Source organism: Tursiops truncatus, chromosome 9, assembly GCF_011762595.2.
Source record: "Tursiops truncatus isolate mTurTru1 chromosome 9, mTurTru1.mat.Y, whole genome shotgun sequence".
Classification (NCBI taxonomy): Eukaryota; Metazoa; Chordata; class Mammalia; order Artiodactyla; family Delphinidae; genus Tursiops; species Tursiops truncatus.
In genome coordinates this window covers 90,180,686-90,200,705 of record NC_047042.1, presented here as the reverse complement: position 1 = coordinate 90,200,705, position 20,020 = coordinate 90,180,686, and the positions used below count along the sequence as shown (strand labels likewise).

The 20,020-nt window shown below is 39.8% G+C and overlaps 1 protein-coding gene across 5 annotated transcripts in view; it reads right to left on the bottom strand.

Annotated features, from left to right (window-relative positions):
• Positions 1–12,476: 12,476 nt before the first annotated feature.
• The window catches only part of AKR1D1 (aldo-keto reductase family 1 member D1), an 88,625-nt gene continuing 81,081 nt past the window's right edge, over positions 12,477–20,020 (bottom strand). For 4 of the 5 annotated variants that reach the window (XM_033863331.2, XM_033863334.2, XM_033863330.2 and 1 more), the window contains one exon: positions 12,478–18,496. In XM_033863331.2, the coding sequence (XP_033719222.1) occupies positions 18,400–18,496 (97 nt within the window). In that variant the 3' untranslated portion in view covers positions 12,478–18,399. Of the gene's footprint in view, positions 18,497–20,020 lie in introns of all 5 variants that reach the window. The other variant, XM_033863332.2, reaches the window with a different exon arrangement.

Here is a 20,020-nt window from a genome sequence, read left to right as displayed (position 1 = left end):
GCCCCCTTGAAATGGAACAACTCAAGTACACCCTCCAGGTAGGAGAAACCATGAAAGCCCTCACAGAATATGGTAACCAGGTGCTATCCGTACCCACTGACACAGCCCTCCACCCCTTCCGGCCTGGAGACTGGGTGTATCTAAAAACCTGGAAAATTAGCAACCCCCGAGACCAGCTTACTCCTGAGTGGAACAAACCCCCCTTGGTGAGCCTAACCACCTACTCTGCCCTGAAGTTGCAGGGGGTCACTCCATGGGTTCACCACAGTTGAGTGAAGAGGGCTCCCGAGCCCCAGCCTCTGATAACCTGGGGCAACGGACCCCCTTGATTACTTGTGCGAACCTCTCTCTGATCTGAAGCTTCTCTTCCAAAAACCAACAAAAGTGTGCCCCCAAAGAGCAGACTACTAATGGCAGGAATCATTGCTCTCATAGGGGTTCTAGTGACCTCGGCCAGGGGAATCTTATATAATTCTGTCAACATAAAAAACGTAACAGCCATTGTGGTGTTGGTGGCCAATAAGACCCACCTCAACTTCAAGCTATGACAAAAGTCCATTGGCTCACTGGCTGGTATAGTCCTGGGTAACCGAATTGCCTTAGATTATCTGTTAGCTGCCTGGGGAGGGGTCTGTGTGCTGGAAAATACACTGTGCAGTTTTTGCATTGATGAAAGTGGCCTGATTGGAGAAAGCACAGACGGACCACTGGGAAAAGCCACTTGGCTGGCAGAAACCAGGCCGCCTAATCTGGCCAAACATATGTGGAGGGAGTAACGCAGACCCTCCGGAGCGTCACTTGGTTTGTACCTTTCCTGGGCCCCTTCATGACCATTATTCTCTTGCTAATATTTGGGCCTGCATCCTAAATTGTCTGCTGTCCTTTGTCTCCAAAAGTTTAGAATCTATAAAACTCCAAGTGGTGGTCACTCGGCGATGTGAAGAGTCACAGTTGAGGCCTGGTGACAACCAAACAGATCTAAGGGCTGCTGGGGACAACTTCTGCTCCTCAACCCGGGGTTATAACAACCGACGCCCAAACTTAGCAGGAAGCAGTTATAGAAGACGGACCCGTCGCCCCTCAGTGCCCCTCAAGATTGAGGAGCGGCACAGAAGACAGGAGGGATTTGTCACCAGCAAAGCCCATTAACAATTCCTGGGGAGTAAAAATAGAATCTGGGTAATAAAGTCTAACCTTTTTTTTTTTTCCCCTCTGTGTTTCGTCTCATAGGGTGCCAGGGGCAGACGCCTCTCACCTGGTGCTCCAGACCAGACCTCCTCCTGTGAAACCGCTACGCAGGCACCTCAGCCGGGCTGGTCGCGGGCAGAAGCTCTGAGAACGACACCCAGTGCAAGATGGCGTCAGCAGACTGTGCGCAGAGACGCTGCGGCCAGCACTGCGATCTGGAACGAGAGCCACGCCGCTGAGCCAGCCTCGCGAGAGCTCCGCCCCCTTTCCCGGCTAACGAGATCCCTATAAAGCAGCCCGACCCGCAACCTCTCTGGAGCGTGTACCTCTCCAAAGAATAAAGCTTTCGGGCTTCCCTGGTGGCGCAGTGGTTGGGAGTCCGCCTGCCAAGTCAGAGAATGCGGGTTCGTGCCCCGGTCTGGGAAGATCCCACATGCCGCGGAGTGGCTAGGCCCGTGAGCCATGGCCGCTCAGCCTGCACGTCTAGAGCCTGTGCTCTGCAACGGGAGAGACCACAACAGTGAGAGGCCCGCATACCGCAAAAAAAAAAAAAAAAAGAATAAAACTTTCCTTTGCTTCTGAACCAAACTCTGCCTCGTTCTATTGGCTAGAAGGACACCAGGCCAGAGGACCGTTGCTGGGGGCTGCCCTGAAAGGGTAGGTAACTACCTTGTCAGACTAGGAGATATGAATAGCCCCAAGAAATAGTGAGCAGTGTGTGTCTGTGATTACATGATCCTTACAATGAATTTAAATTGTTTCAGCATAGACAGTGTGGTATGATATGTTCAATTTAGTTTTATTCTCTTCTTAGGAACGGTTACGCGATATTTGAAGAACCCTAATTGGGAAAACACACGCTGCGGGGTGGTAGGTTAAATTTGAAATTCTCCATTCAGAAGCCACATTCCGGAGGGGTTTGGTTACAGGCTCCAGCCATCTTTATCTTCTGTCTATCCCAGGGGCTTTGTTAATTAGCATACTGAGGTTAGAAATAATTTCTCATTGGTGAAATGAATTTCAGATGAGTTTCAATTATGTGGATTGGCTAAACATGTCTTAGGCATAGCCTTGCCTTTGCGTAAACAACATTAAAAAAATCTGGCCAGCCGAACAGTTTATACGCTTTGGATTATCTCTCCATGTTTGGGATGCTAAAGTGTGTTTTGGGCTGTAATGGGAGGATTCTTTCACCTGACTCTGATTTGAGAGCTCAGTCCTGCCACAAAGCTGGAACCTTGTTCTCCTTGCCTCTAGTGCCTGTAGGATGCTGGGCACGTAAAAGGCCCAAGTGCTGAGACTTCATCTAGCTCAGTAAGCAGGTCATGTGATTGGTTGGGACCTGATTGCTAAATATTTATACATGTGGCAGAATGCGAGCTGAGACTTGTTTTCATTATAACACACCATCTGGAAGTGAGGGCCCTGTAGTTGTCACCTGCCTCTAATTATTGAAAGGCATGCGTATCTACCAAAGGCAAGTAATAGGGGCTTCCCTGGTGGCGCAGTGGTTAAAAATCCACCTGCCAATGCAGGAGACATGGGTTTGAGCCCGGGCCCAGGAAGATCCCACATGCCACGGAGCAACTAAGCCCGTGCACCACAACCACTGAGCCTGCGCTCTAAAGCTCGTGAGCCACAACTACTGAGCCCACACGCCACAACTACTGAAGCCCATGCACCTAGAGCCTGTGCTCCGCAACAAGAGAAGCCACTGCAATGAGAAGCCCGCACACTGCAACGAAGAGTAGCCTCTGCTCGCCGCAACTAGAGAAAGCCCACGCATAGCAACAAAGACCCAATGCAGCCAAAAATAAACATAAAAAATAAATAAATTTACAAAAAAAAAAAAAAAGGCAAGTAATAACCGTGCATGACCAAACTGACTGAGGTACACTTGAAACAACACTGCAGCCCCTTCCTTGTATCCTTCATGGTCTTCAGCCACAAATGCATGCAAGTGACCAGATGAATATCTGTAATATTTGCATTTCTTTTAAAAATCATTTCTTCTTTCTCAGATTTCTTCATAGCACCAAATAGAACTTAAATATATGTATCTGATTCAGGGAATCTGGCAGAACTAGGAGATAAAGAACAAATCTAGAAAAGGTGTAATAAAATATAGTGTAGAGGAGGAAAAACAATTTCCCTCCTACCCTTCTAGCTTCTGTGACTGATATAAGAATTAAATTGACATAAAACAGCTTAACAGGATGGGAAAAAAAAAAGTAACTGCATATATATGCACGGAAGCCCCACAAAAATATGAGATTTCAAATGTTGCCAGAGGATTGAGACTTATATAGCATCCTGAGCTAAGGAAAGGGATTGGGGTGTGGTGCTTCTAAGTGGGGGAGGCAATTCATAGGACAGTGACAGGAAAAAATGTGTGGTGAATAAAGCTTTCCCTTTTATGCAAATAAGAATCTCAGGTGAAAAAAGTTATCTCTGATAGTAGCTTTCTTCCTGGTACAGATATTCTTTCTAATGGAAGTTTCTTTTATTAATGTAGATTTTTCCCACAAATGGGGAAATTGATACTTTCTTTTAGGCAGTTAAGAGTTTTTCCTGAATCTTCTGGCTCTTGATTGCCTAGTCCAAAGTAATCCACATGCCAAAGTGGCATAATTTGGGGTGGAAAATTCTGAACCCCTTCAAGAATAATAATAGCTTTTTCCTTATTGCAAAATTAACTCTACCTCTCAGTACATAAAAAAATACATTCTATATATATTAAAGAAATAGACATAGACACTTTTAAAAATCATAGAAGAAACTGATAATATTTTAATTCTGGGAAGCCTACCCAGAATCAAAAAAAGATAAGATTGAGAGACTTCATTAGATAAAAGCAAAACACTGAGGTAAGACAAAAGATATCAGAAGAAATGTTAAAAGGCAACAATCCAGCAGAAAATATTTGCAATGTGTAAAAAAATCAGAAAATAATTACTTGCAATTGCACTAATTAAGTGATGACAGAGATGATGGTTCTTAATCACTTGGAGGGTGTGTCTATCTGTCATCGATCTCAATATCATAATTTTTCCTCACTTAATGACATAATTTGAATATATTTCCATATTATTAAGTGTGCTTCTAGACAAAATTGCCCCACAGAATTCCACTGTGCTGAGTATGGTGTACAAGTTGCAGTTACTGCAGTGGCACTGTTCTGGAGGAAAGTGAGCTGGTCACTTGCCCAGAGACCTTCCGCCATCCTTCCCCCAGTCAGTGACACAGGCTCCTGCAAATAAACACTGGAGAAATATTTATGAAGTGGTGGCAAATTATTAGCCTGCATGGATGGTGTACCCCTACTGCTTTTGGTTCAGTTTTATCAGGGTCTTTTTTCTTCTTATTAAGTAGAAGATGGAAAAACCTGCAATAGTATGAAACCAGTAAATGCGTGAAAATCCCTATGACTAATTTATCAAATTATAAGCAACTTTCTCAATAAATACATATATCATCTTTCTTATCAATATTTTCATAAAATAACAGGAAACGGAGTTTGACATATAATACATGTATTAACTCCCCTCTTCTGATACCCTTAAATAATACTTTAATTCATAGAGAATACTAGATAAAAATTGAGTATTTTTTATTTATAAATTTTGAAAAATTTTGTGGTCTATTAGTGCAAATATATTAAAATTTATTTAACAATTAAAATGAATTAAAATGATTTTTTGGGGACATTCATGATTTCAAATAATTTTTCAAATAAAATGTTAAACGTTTTACATTTGTAACATGTTCAGTGAAAAACAATGAGATTGCTTTAATGAAATTAAAATGCGTTCCAAAATACATTTTAATGTTCTCATGTTTATGACATAGTAGTAAATTCTCTTGATTAAAAAGTAGAAAATGCATAAGTGGAAAAAAAATATCCAGTCTCAAAACTGTTAATATTTATTGTATTTCTTTTCAGTCATTTTCTTAGCAGAGGTTCCTCTCTTCCACCCTTCATGATTATTTTTACATTACATATACAGTGTAAATTCTTCATTTTTCATGTGACATAAAATAATGTATTTTTAACAGGATTTTAATTCTATAAGAAGGATCTTTCATCCAAAGAATGCACACTTAAGATATGGCCCCTCTATCTAACAGCCAGAAACAACACCAGGCTGCAATAGATGTGTTTATAAATGAGTCCCTGTTCAGTACAGAACCTTTTAGGAATTTAGAGAAGACATTTGGATAACATAACTGCTTTCGGCTCTGTTCCCAATGGCAAAGAGAATGGCTTTTGGCAGCCTGGCTTGTGATATACTGCCAATCACCAGAGGCAACGCCTGATGATTAACCTGGAAAATCTCATTACTTTTGACTGATAGAAAAGGAAAGGGATAGTCTCCAATTTATAAATATTTGGTTCATTACTGCATGACAGACACAAAACACATTTTGTGGGAAGATACTATTTATGTAAAATACATCCTTCCAGTAGGTTGGCAAACAGACATCTTCCGTCTATAGATCAGTGATAGTTACAGCAGACATCTTTTGTCCAGGCAGCTCTCAGGGTCGTTGTACCTACAACGGATTCAAGCATTGAGCTGGGCATTTTTGTTTTAACCTCGGTCCAGAGAGGAGTCACTCACTCCCTCATGCATTTCCCTTCAGTGAAGTCTAGCCTCCCTAGAGAAAGCCTGCTGTGAAAGGCGTGGCCTTCTCAAATATCAGTGCATAGTCTGGTTTATGCAGACACAATGAATAATGCACAGAAAATAAAATTAATGCAACTGACCCGAGGTATTTATCTCTGGCACTGGAATTCCCTTCCCAGAAGTAGAAACCCTGACTCTGTGAAGAATGAAAAGCACATAGTACAACAATTTCAAAGCAAAACCCCCAGTGTGCACAAAACACTGCTTTGGATAAAAGATGGCAGCTGCCCAGAGCTGGAATGGTAGCTGGTTGCCATGGTTACCAAGGCTCTGATTCAGCCACCATATGCCACCTGGTGTTCTCAGCCTGAAAGAGCAGGTCTGTGGTGTCCTAGATTGGAGATGGAGCTATGGCCACAGTTCTTCAGAGAAATAGTACTAGCTTTGGATGTGAAGCAATATTTGCACTATTTTATCCATTGATAGATTTGGAGTCTACAGCCTTATCACTTAAGGCAGGGGTTCAGTTGGGGAGAGGAAACAAAAACAGCCCCTCCTCCTTTTAAAATAATTCTTATACTGTCATGGAAACACTGCTATATGGACATTCATTCTCAAAGATCTTTGTCCTCTCTTCAGGGCAAATTTGCTCCCCAAATATGCTAGGTCATACAATATTGCAATAGCAACAAACTCAAACAATAATTACAGAACACTAGATTATACCAATTCTAAGGCATCCAGAATCTTTAGTACCTTATTTCCTTCTAAAAGTGCTAATGGCAAATAATAGCTGTATGACTTTATTTTAATGTTGAGTTGTGTCCAAGTTTTATTTATATATATAAATTATTAATATATATTACGAACTATAATAATTTTTATCCTGTTCCACGATAGAATATAGAAGTTCTTAGTACTTGTCTTGGGCTTCCTTGAGAATGTTCATAGTTACTGGGTAGTTGTCCTTATGCAGTAATAAATAAATATACAACATACTATATAATGATAATAGCATATAAAATTTTCAGCCTTTACTATAAATTTTAGGGACTTCATGTTTGATTTTTGTATATTTATGATAAAGACACCAACTAGGTTTAGCAATTGCCAGTGATTTAACTTTGAAATCAACATTTCATGTGGTACTACTTTCTAATTTCAAGAGCTATTTAAAAAGTGATTACTGACTTCACATTAATGATTTGAGCATTCAAAATTGTATATGTTATTTTGCTGTCATTTTTACCAGAGCTGAGGAAACAATTATCAATATAATAAATAAGGTGGGTAAAAAAAATAAGAAAAAAAATAGTAATTGTTACTCTTTTCAACTATTCCTATATTGTGTCAGGATTTTTAATACTCTGCAATTAAAAAAAAGGAAATTTGATCTAGAGATTGCTGTAACACTTAATATCTTAAAATTTGGGGGGTTATCAAAACATCCTCATTATTCTAATTAAGTGACTTTATAATAATAAATATTACAAATTTGAATTTATAAATTGCATTATGTCAATTAAAAATAGCTTTTATTTCTCTTATATATTGGGGTCCCAAATTCAATTTTTTTTTTCCCCAAATGGGTTCTGCTGCTAAAAACAAGTCTGAAAAACACTACACTTGATAATGTCAGGGCCCTAGTTAAATACCCTTTTGGAGAGGATTGACCCAATCTCAGTAGACAAATCAGTTGAGGGAATTTCAGGGAATTTGGCTTCCCTTCCGGTCCAGGTAGAAGTGCCAGTAGTTTTAATCATCCCCCAAAGAAACTCCATTAACAGCCGTTCCCCATTTCCCCAAATCTCCCAAACCCAGGTAACCACTAATCTGCTTTCTGTCTTTACGGATTTGCCTATTCTGGACATTTTATATAAATGGAATCATATAATATATGATATATGACATTGAAAACAGAAAATGTTGGTATCTGATCCAAAGTTAGAAAAGAAATAGTACAATTCTCCAAAATACAGAAAATATATTTGCTCTGTATCATAATTTAGGTGAGAAAAGGCAAAAACTGTTCAAACTACTTTTTTTTTTTTTTTTCGGAACGCGGGCCTCTCACTGTTGTGGCCTCTCCCATTGCGGAGCACAGGCTCAGGATGCGCAGGCTCAGCGGCCATGGCCCACGGGCCCAGCTGTTCCGCGGCATGTGGGATCTTTCTGGACCGGGGCACGAACCCGTGTCACCTGTATCGGCAGGCGGACTCTCAACAACTGCGCCACCAGGGAAACCCCCTGTTCAAACTACTCTTGATCGAGTTTTTTTTACAAAGAAATAAAACACTTGAATTCTCAATGTTACTAAAATTTTAAATTATGGCATAGTGAATATTAGTTCTATTTTTTTTCAATTTTACTCTACATTTATAATTAAGGATAAGAGAATTTTCAATGTTTTGACAAAAATTTTAAATATCACAGGCAATTTTAATTTTTCCTATTGATTATTAAGATTGCTTTGCATAGTTTTAGCTTGCATGGACTATTTTTAATAGTCCTACATGCAAAGGGAGGATTGCCTGTAGTTGATACACTGTTGCTTATTGGTATAAATTTATGTACATTTATTATTTAAAATAATTTAATATTATTAATGCTTTTCTACATTAAACTTCAAGCTTCTGTGCTGTGCCTGGCCCACAGAAATTGCTTAATTTTATACATAAATATTTTCTTTTTCTTGAATACCTCATTTCATTATGTTTATATTTACTTCTGGATACAGCCTTTACCTTATATGTTGGTAAAATAAATGCTTTAAAATTTTCCAGTTTTTAAACAGTATTGTAAACGTTCTGCTCACCAGTGTGTGTGTGTGTGTGTGTGTGTGTGTGTGTGTGTGTGTGTAAAATAAAAGAGAAATGGTTTAATCTAAAATTTCTTTTTTCCCCCCTGCTCACTCTGAAAGGAAAGCAATTACCAATCACCTACTTTCTAAAAATTGAAACTTCAACATATTAAAAAATACTATGATATATAAGAAGATAATTTAGAATGATCTCTAGATACAAAGTAAATAGTCAAAAATCAACAGCTTTTCTTTATAATAGCATTCCAGTTAGAAATGGAAATTTTAAAAAATTTATAGTAACAACAAATTATAAATTACCAAGTATAAGTTAAACAAGAAAGGTGGAACACTTATCTCAGGAAAACTATACAATTTTACTGAAGGACATAAAACAAAAGCTGGAATACAAAGACATACCATGTTCCTGGGTGGGAAGATATAATATAAAGCTGTCAGTATTTCTCGAAATGACATGTAAATTGTATGTGATTCCAAACAAAATCCCAATAGAGCATTTGGGGGGGATCTATTTTTGATCTGAAGGGAAAAAATGTGATAATTACCAAGAAATTATTGAAAAAGAATAATAGGGAACACCTAACATATACTAAATATACTAAAATATAAAGCAACAGTAGTTAGTAGTTTGAGTAGAATAAACAAATAGATCAGAGGAATAAAAAAGAACTCAGAAATAGACTTGTGTACATATGGGAGTTAAGTGTATAATAAATGGAGCATTTAAAATCAGTGAGGAAAGGACGGCTCCTTGAATATATTGCATTGGGACTAGATTTCCATTAAAAATATGGTTATGACTATTCTGCATAGCAAATGCAAAAGCATTTTCAGATGAATTAAAGATCTAAATGCAAACACACAAAGCAACTAGAAATGATTAGAAAAACAGAGGTGATTTATATAATTTTAGGGTAAGGTAAAGAAGTCAGAATGTCTAAAGGAAAATACTGACAGATTCAACTATGTGACATTTTATTTTATATATGTTTTTCTTAGTCAGACTTTATGTACAGGGGGTTGAGTTAATCACAAGCCTCGTTTTATGGCACGTTAATATTATTAGGGAGTGTGAAGCACCTCTTTTGTTTTTACATATGTACATATGTATTTGTGTATTGTTATTTATCCCTTTTCATTTTCTCCTCTCTCTATATAAGTAACCATTCTAATTTTTTTTTTTTTTGCGGTACACAGGCCTCTCACTGTTGTGGCCTCTCCCGTTGCGGAGCACAGGCTCCGGACGCGCAGGCTCAGCGGCCATGGCTCACGGGCCCAGCCGCTCCGCGGCATGTGGGATCTTCCCGGACCAGGGCACGAACCCGTGTCCCCTGCATCGGCAGGCGGACCCTCAACCACTGCGCCACCAGGGAAGCCCCATTCTAATATTTTAAATGCATATTCTGTGTTTGTATTGCTCTAACACGGATAACATTGCTTAGAATACATGCCTCTAATTATGTAAATTGTATCATTACAGATCTCATCTTGTTTCCTATTCTTTTATATTTTTCTCTCTCAGCAGTATGTTTTAAAGATCCATATTGCTGTGTTTATGGTTAGCCTGGTGCTTCTTCTGGCTGCATTAGTACTCTGTGCATTTACCGTATTTTATCATTCTCTCCCCTGCCATGGGCATCCAGATTGCTTCTGACATCCAACTACAACAAACAATGCTTCCATGAATATCCTTGTGCATGAAACCTTATGGACATGGATGGGGATTTCTTTGGGATAAATACTCAGATGTGGAAGAGCTGAACCACAGGGTATTACAGACTTAATTTGGCCAAGTGCCAGATTGCTCTCCAAAATGGCTGTACTGGTAGAATACACTTCCATCAGCAGTTCATTAAGGCCAATATCCCCCAATTTTCCTAACAAGTATAAAATGATCTCATTAATTTGTTTACAAAGATATATTTTAAATGAATGTCCTATAGACAGCATATATAGTTGGGTCTTACGTTTTTATCTAGTCTGACAATATCTGCCTTTTATTTTGAATTCTCAAACAAATGACATTAGATATAATTATGAATTTGATTGGGTTTGCATCTGCCATCTTGCTATATGCTTTCTATTTGCTCCAAATGTTCTTTGATCCCTTTTTCTTTTTCTGCCTTTTGAATTTACTGAATATTTTTTATTACATTTATCTCTACTGTTGACTTATTAGCTCTGCACTTTTTTTTTTAACGGTTGCTCTAGAGTTTTCCTCATGCATGTTTAACATAAAACAGGCTATTGTCAAATTACTTCATATTCAGTATAAAAGCCTTATTATACTTTCATTTCCCCACTGGGTAGGTACCTGGCAGCTAGTATGGGGTCGGTCTGGATATGCTGTCCTTAAGAAGGCCAACTATGGGTATCTAAGAACTTCATTGGTTTATGGATTCTCCAGAAGAATTTGGGAGTTTAGTCATGGAGTACACACAATAGCTGTCTCTGTGTAATGTCTGCCTGGGTCCTTTGGTTAGCCCCACCCTTCGGCTGCACCACTTTCCTCACAGGAATTTCTCAGCTTCCCCCTTTTGGTCAAATGAGCTCCAAGTGAAACAGGTTTGTCCATAACGGGTTAGGCTCTTCTTGACACAGTCTTATCAGTTGAGTGTCAGCTTGGGATAATGGGAGGGCTACACAGCAACATTTTCACACCTGGTTATTTTCACACCTGGTGGAGGAGGGCACAAAGGGATGAGGACAGCCACAGATATTAACAGAAAATTGGGAACGTAAAGCCTAGCAAGAAAAGTAGCTTCACTAAATTTAAATAAACTGTTTTTGATGTGCCTGTCTTGATGGAGTATTTTAACTGTTATTTGGTTTATCATCAAAACTAAATTATGGATCATACATTGTAGTTTTTGAGACTTCTCGCCAGAGTAGAATCCTCATAGACATCAGTGAAATCAGGACTTCCCCGTGGCGCAATGGTTAAGAATCCTCCTGCCAATGCAGGAGACATGGGTTTGAGCGCTGGTCCGGGAAGATCCCACATGCTGCGGAGCAACTGAGCCCGTGCGCCACAACTCCTGAGCCTGCGCTCTAGAGCGCGCGAGCCACAACTACTGAAGCCCGCACAGCTAGAGCCTATGCTCTGCAACAAGAGAAGCCACCGCGATGAGAAGCTGGTGCACCACAACAAAGAGTAGCCCCTGCTCGTCACAACTAGAGAAAGCTCCCATGCAGCAATGAAGACCCAACACAGCCAAATAAATAAATATTTTTAAAAAAAGAAAAAAAATAAATCAGTGATATCCAGTGTCTTAGATCCTTTTTGATAAGTTTTGATATCAGGCTTTGTTTTAAATACTTTGGAAGGTTGGACAACAAATTTAACAGTTGGAAATTGATAGTGTTGCCCACAGAAAAGATTAACGTGAAAGGAGGAAGGAAATGGAGGTGAGATGATTATTAAACCTAAGCTCAAATGTAAATCCTATATCCTGATTACGAGTCTTGATTTGAAGGCCTTGGCGGGACACTGTCTGCACCCAATGTCATCTTGAGTCAGAGAATCTTAATTACAGAATTCACAGGAAGCTGTCTGCTTTGGTCGTGGTCTGTTTCTGGAGCCTTTTAGTGGGTTTCAGGGTCAGGCCTCTAGCAGGTTTGTATGGCCAGGTTGTAGAATCTTAAGTTCTTCTCTCTCCTTCTCCTTTTCCTTCCTGTGGTATAGTATATATAAAACGAATTTTAACCACTTTTAAGTGAATAGTTCAGGGGCATTACTCACATTGTGCAACCATCACCACTATCCACCTCCAGAGCTTTCATCTTCCCAAACTGAAACTCCATATCCATTAAACACTAACTCCTCATTCCGCCATCTCCCTCCCCACCCCCCTGCCCCATCATCCCCTGGCAACCACCGTTTCTGCGAGTTGACTATTCTAGGTACCTCCTCTAAGTGGAGTCATTCAACATTTGTCTTTTGTGACTGGCTTATTTTACTTAGCATAATGTCCTCAAGGTTCATCCGTGTGGTAGTGCTTCTAAACTAGTTAGTCTGTAGAGGTGTATTATTGGTTTCCCTTTTGGATGTGTGGCTGGCAGCTGCTGGGTAGATAACTAAGCACATAAATGAGCTAAATAATGATACTCAATGAGATCAGGATGCATCAAGGCAGAACCTGTCAGTAGAGAACTCAAGCCAAGCCCAAAGGTAATTTTAGTAACAATATAGTGAGAGTTCATGGAGAGTTTTTAAAAATTTTATTTATTTTTGGCTGCCTTGGGTCTTTGTTGCTGCGTGCGGGCTTTCTCTAGTTGTGGCGAGTGGGGGCTACTCTTTGTTGCCGTGCACAGGCTTCTCACTGCAGTGTCTTCTCTTGTTGCAGAGCATAGGCTCTAGGCGCACAGGCTTCAGTAGTTGTGGCACGTGGGCTCAGTAGTTGTGGCTCGCAGGCTCTAGAACGCAGGCTCAGGAGTTGCGGCGCACGGGCTTAGTTGCACTGCGGCATGTGGGATCTTCCCAGACCAGGGATTGAACCTATGTCTCCTGTATTGGCAGGTGGATTCTTAACCAGTGCACCACCAGGGAAGTCCCCATAGAGATTTTGAGATAAGATCCCATTATCATTCGAGGGAGAGTAAGCTTCTTTGGAAGCTGGGCAGTATTGACTTTAAAATGTCATTAGCTTGCCTTTTTCTTCTTAGAGCTTTGAAAATGATGTGGACTTTTCAGTTAAATGTGAATACTTTGCATACATTTAAAAAATATTTTACCTGTAAAGTGAGCTTTCACTGTTATTGATATTTCCAGGTGGGAAAATGAAATCTTTGTTTTTATATCAGCATGTTAGTCTTTTGGCAAAAGACTGCTTAAATTCAACCAAAATATTTATTTATAAATAATCATTAAAAAATATATATCAAAGCTTGAAACAAAAAAATGAGATTCATTTGTAAATGTTCAAATAATTCACTAGGTAGGGGTTTCAGTTCTTGCCCTACAGCTTCAGTTTATTAGGGGTTTATAAAAATTACAAATAATGGAAGATTTTATCAGTAAGGTTTTTTTCCTTCTAGAAACTAGATTACATAACTATCTTTCTATTGACTATAAATGTTTAGTCTCTTTTGGATGAAAACCAGTAAGAGTCACTAGTTTGCATAATAATAGAAAATGCATTTTCTTCATTGGTTTTAAGCTTAATAATGAGATTTTTTTTTGATGTTGGATAATCTCCAATAATTTTCTTGGGCTTCACAAAGAAGTTAGAAAACTCCTTTATTTTTGTAGCATGGCAAATTCATAAGCAACTTTAAAGGCATAATATCTACTATTAAGTATATAGATGTTAATTTTTTTTTTTTGCGGTATGTGGGCCTCTCACTGTTGTGGCCTCTCCTGTTGCGGAGCACAGGCTCCAGAAGCGCAGGCTCAGTGGCCATGGCTCACGGGCCCAGCCGCTCCACAGCATGTGGGATCTTCCCGGACTAGGGCATGAACCCGTGTCCCCTGCATCGGCAGGCGGACTCTCAACCACTGCGCCATCAGGGAAGCCCTATAGATGTTAATTCTTAAGCCTCTGGTAATGTGGCATGCTTGGGTCAGTTATCTGAATGGGATGATTTGTTAATAACATAATATTTTAAATAAAATATTTAGAAATTATCTTAAGTATTCCTAATACCAAATAAAATCATATTAAGATTGTCATCAGAGTTTAGTATCAAATTGGAATGAGAAAAGTTTAGGGCTTTAAATTGGAGTTACTACCCTAAAACATAAGCTTGACTTTTATCAATTAATAGTGAAAAGAGGCTTAGCATAGTTTGAAACGCCCAGAGACTGGGGGCTGTTGCTATAACACCTGTTAAGAAAGGAAGGTCTATTTAGGATCTGGCTTCCAAGAGAGGGCTTTTGAGATCTTTAACTATAGCAACCAAATTTTGTACCCAATTAACAGAGAAAATTAAAATGAGAAGAAACAAGGTCTACAGCTATGTTTGTCCATAAGTACTAATTATCTACTGTCAACTGAAATAAAAAAAGCACAATGTGAGAGTTGTGAGTTAAGTTTTACTTGGGATAAAATGAGAACTATTAAAAAAAAAAAAAAAAAAAAAGAACTATAGCCAGGGAGACAGCCTCTCAGCTCTGAGGAACTGTTCTTTCTTTCTTTTTTTTTAACATCTTTATTGGAATATAATTGCTTTACAATGTTGTGTTAGTTTCTGTTGTATAACAAAGTGAATCAGCTCTACGTATATGTTTATCCCCGTATCTCCTCCCTCTTGCATCTCCATCCCACTCTCCCTAACCCACCCCTCCAGGTGGTCACAAAGCACCGAGCTGTTCTTCCTATGCTATGTGGCTGCTTCCCACTAGCTATCTATTTTACATTTGGTAGCATATATATGTCCATGCCACTCTCTCACTTCGTCCCAGATTACCCTTCCCCCTCCCCGTGTCCTCAAGTCCGTTCTCTACGTCTGCGTTTTTATTTGAGGAACTGTTCTGAAGAGGTAAAGAAGGAGGTCAGTATATACAAGATTTTAGTGAAGGGGGAGACGTGCAATCAAGCACACATTTTGCTGGAAGTTTACTGCTATTCATGAGGAGCAGATGTCTCTGTTAATGATTTTAGTGCTTTTCTGGATATGAGAAGATGTAAGAAATTAGGCTCATAAAACCTTCTTCTGAAAACATCTAACTATCTGAAGGCCTGTTCTGCCAGTTTTTCCATGATCTCCGCCCTGAACCCCTTTCGGGGTGTGCTGAAGGACTGCAGTGGCTAGTGACCTAATCCCTGTAGAGGCAGATGGTGAGCAACAATTTTTCATCCACACTATCGTCTTATCAAATTTTAAGTTGGCAAAAATATTCATGTATATTTTCATTTAAGGGCAAGTTCATCCTTTAATCTGCTGATTGCCATTCTATAGTTTTTGTAAAAATAAGGAAGAGGGTAAACTAATACGTTTAGTGATCAATGTTTTGTCTTTATCTTACCTAGAAATTTTTCAGGGACCCAAATATAACTCAGTGATTAACACAATTTAATATTAGTTTAAGTATTTAAAAGTAAGGATTTGGATATTATAATTTATGCTGACACATTAGTCTATATGATTTATAGCATTGTAAGAATCCCTCTTATAAAGAATTACCTATTATAATTCAATTTATTTTGACACATAATTTTAATATTTTATAATCTATTATGAATTGGCTTATTTGACCATTAAAATCAGTAGAGGAAATCTAGAAAACTCAAATTAATTCGCTTTTTTTATTAGAAAATAAACCCAAGAAAATATGCTAAATAGTATTATACTGGTAAAATCAGAGAAAATATAGCTATTTCTAAACCAAAAGATTAAACCAGTCTAATTTATCCAAGGTATCATCTTATTATATAAAACTTTTCCCTATATAACTATGTACCAGTTATTAAAATTTTTAAGTTTTTTAAAAACAATTTTTGCTCTTAACATATTTCCAAGTAACCAATTATCATAAGCTTCTCTTAAAACATTTTTTTCTGTTACTACCTTAGCAAGACATTTTTCCCCCTTAGAGACTACATATAAATCATAAAAAAGCAAAAAAAAAAAAAAACCTAGAAATCTTTGCATTTTTCTTCAGATTTATATTAATATTTGATATATTAATGTTGTTTCACTGGATAATTGGAATAAAAACTTGCTCCATTAAATTTTAATAACTCTTATAATCTGGTTTATTAATTCTTCCTGGAGGTAGATAAGACATATTTTTGGTCAAAATGGGAGGGCTTCCCTGGTGGCGCAGTGGTTGAGAGTCCGCCTGCCGATGCAGGGGACACGGGTTCGTGCCCCGGTCCGGGAGGATCCCACATGCCGCGGAGCGGCTGGGCCCGTGAGCCATGGCTGCTGAGCCTGCGTGTCCGGAGCCTGTGCTCCGCAACGGGAGAGGCCACAACAGTGAGAGGCCTGTGTACCGCAAAAAAAAAAAAAAAATTATAATATGGGAAATTTTACCAACTCTTGTGCAAGCTAGACTTGCAACGGTGACAAAGCAGGAGACTCTTAATATGGAAATGGCGTCACTATTAGGAATATTGATCAGTTAAAGAAACAAAGATATAATTACGTACCAGCAGGACCCTTGAGGGAGAATCATTATTGGAATCTAAGTAGTTTTATAATTTTTTTCTATAGTAGCATAATCTCGCTGTTTTTTTTTTTTTTTTTTTTTTGTCCAGTTTCTATGTCCCTATGATGATGGCAATCTCCTTCCTTTAGTCTCTGGAGTAGGGCAACACCAAAACAAAAGGGTCCAGATGATTGCAACATGAATGATGGTCTATCCTGTTGCTGAAGGGCCACTGCTATGTTGCTGCTAAGGTACTTTATAGTCTGCAGCTGGACCCCAAGGGGTGAGTCAGAGGTCTCAGGCCTCATCAAAACCTGGCAGAAGATGAGAAACTGCCTCACTGTGGCCTCCTTCTTGGCAGATAGGGCACTGAGTGAGAAACGGCCTGGTAGCAGCTCCTCACGCGCCTCCAGCACACTCTTGTTTTCAGAGGACCCAGGATGTTCGGCCAAGACTCAGATCAGCTGCAGATCAAGCTTTGCCTAAGTGCCTGTGTGGATACGTGCAACATCCTTAGGTATTAGCCCAGAGCTGTTCTTTAACATTACTCAGTTAAAAACCTGTGTTTAGGGGCTTACCCCAAAGGAAATACGTGTGAGGCATTCCTGGCAGGGTCTACCACCTGGTCAAAATACAGTTTCCAGTTTAAAAAGCCTGGGAATGGAGGTGGAAATTGATGGTGCTAATAGGTGCAGCTGTGACTGATGACACCTGTGTATATGGGCCGTCCTTTTCATGCCACACACCTTTGAAGAATGCTTCTGGAATTTTGAATATCAGCAGTGCATTTGGAGCCTCGTAGCTATATGGTTCTGCCTCCTAGACTACCAATTGCTCAAGGCCGTTTTAGGCAAAGCCCTGTTGCTGTCTTCTTTGGAGTTGGCTGGTGTAAACTGTGTTCTGCTCTTGTTCCTCAGTTTTCCATAGTTCACCTTAGAGTTTAACTTTTCTTCCAGAGGCTTCGTGCCCAGAAGGCAGGTGGAGTTGGCAAGAGGAGACAACCGGTCCTATGGCTTCCATGATGATTGCTCATGTCATTGGCTTCTTTGCCTCCCTTATTAAAAGGAAACTACGAGCTTCTACCTGACATAGTCTTATAGGTGAGGACGAATCTCTTCCTCTACCCATCTTAGGTTCTCCAGCTGGAGCCCTGTAGATTGGACTGACAAAAGACAGATTAACAAGAGAAAAACAAACAGAAGTTTACAGACATATGTATTCATGCATGTTACACATGGGAGTTCCCAGAGATGAGTAACTCAAAGGCTTGGTTAGAACTAGGTCTTACATAACTTCTTAACAAAAGAGCAATATATTTTTTGAGAAGTGACAAGACAAAAGAAAAGGACTTTGAGTCTAGGGGCAGCAAATCATGGGAGGACAAATATATGGGAGACTAACAGAAGATAAGGTCTAGTTAGCAAAGTTTGTTATGTAAATTCCTCTGGTCCCATCTCCAGACTGATAAGGACCTAAAGTTGTCTCTAGCAGTTCAACTTTTGTCCTTCCTGGTAGAGAGGGAGGAGGGACACTTTGTAAGTTTATTTCCTCCTTTTAGGCAAATCGGGGGAAGACAGATTTCTTATATCTGTTTCTTCTCAATTGTCTTCAGCACAAAATAATTCTTAAGCCCATGTGGAGTATTTTGAGGTAGTAAAATCTGTTCTGCTTCAGTTATATACGCTGGTTCTCACATGGCCACGGGTAGCCTTTAATCCTCCCGCCATTGTCACTTCTTCTCCGCCTCCCCCACTCCACAGCTTTATCCTGGAAGTAAATGCCAAAATCAGCTTTGCTCTTTTCTTTTTTTAATCCTACCTTTTGTGTGTTTTTTTGAAGTTTCCCAGGTTGTGATCTGTTTCTCCAGTCTCAATATTGAGTTACCTGCTCTCTTCTGGAACAGTATTCACTTTGATTAGAAAGAAATAGGTTTCAGCCTGAAGAACAAACATGGCCGGTTTCGCTGGTGGTGCAGTGGTTAAGAATCCGCCTGCCAATGCAGGGGACACAGGTTCAAGCCCTGGCCCGGGAAGATCCCACATGCCACGGAGCAACTAAGCCGGTGCGCCACAACTACTGAACCTGAGCTCTATAGCCCACAAGCCACAACTACTGAGCCCATGTGCCACAACTACTGAAGCCTGTGCACCTAGAGCCCGTGCTCTGCAACTAGAGAAGCCACGACAATGAGAAGCCTGTGCACTGCAACGAAGAGTAGCCCCTGCTCATGACAACTAGAGAAAGCCTGGGCACAGCAACGAGGACCCAACACAGCCAAAAATAAATAAATAAATAAATAAATAAAACAAACAAACATGGCTTTTGGGAGCCCCTCAGAACTGTTTGTATGGAGGGGATAGTCCTGTCAGATGTGAGGTCATGGGAACTTCTACTATTATTGTTTTATTCTAAACTTGAAGCATGTCTAAAATTGCTATTACCTTTGTAGCAGTTGTTTCCGGCAAGTACGTTAGGCTACTGTTGTCTACTCTTACTTCTTTGTCAATCCAATTACCTCGGCTTTCTTATCTTAAGGATTTGGGGTTCAGTGATGGTACCCTTTCTTTATTTTAGAGAGGTGCTATAGACTTAGTCTATTTAATTGGCTCTCTGCTTAGTTATTTCAAGAAATTTGGGGGGACTTCCCTGGTGGAACAGTGGTTAAGAATCTGCCTGCCAGTGCAGGCGACACGGGTTTGAGCCCTGGTTCGGGAAGATCCCACATGCCACACAGCAGCTAAACCTGTGCGCCACAACTACTGAGACTGCGCTCTAGAGCCCGTGAGCCACAACTATGGAGCCCATGTGCCACAACTACTGAAGCCCGCGTGCCTGGAGCCTGTGCTGCGCAACGAGAAGCCACTGCAATGAGAAGCCCGCGCACCGCAAGGAAGAGTAGCCCCCGCTCGCTGCAACTAGAGAAAGCCCGCGTGTAGCAAGGAAGACCCAAGGCAGCCATAAATAAATAAATAAATAAATAAATAAATAAAAAAGAAAGAAATTTGGGACAAGAATGAAAGTAGATTACCAGCTTAATCTAATCTTTCAGATTGCTTCTATTTTTCAATGGTGGTCTGTTATTAGAGCAATTTTTCTCTTGACTCATACTGAAGAAATTATTTTTTTTTAAATTTATTTATTTATATTTGGCTGCGTTGAGTCTTCTTTGCTGTGCACGGGCTTTCTTTATTTGTGGCAAGCGGGGGCTACTCTTTCCTGCGGTGCTCGGGCTACTCATTGCGGTGGCTTCTCTTGTGCAGAGTGCAGGCTCTAGGCATGCAGGCTTTAGTA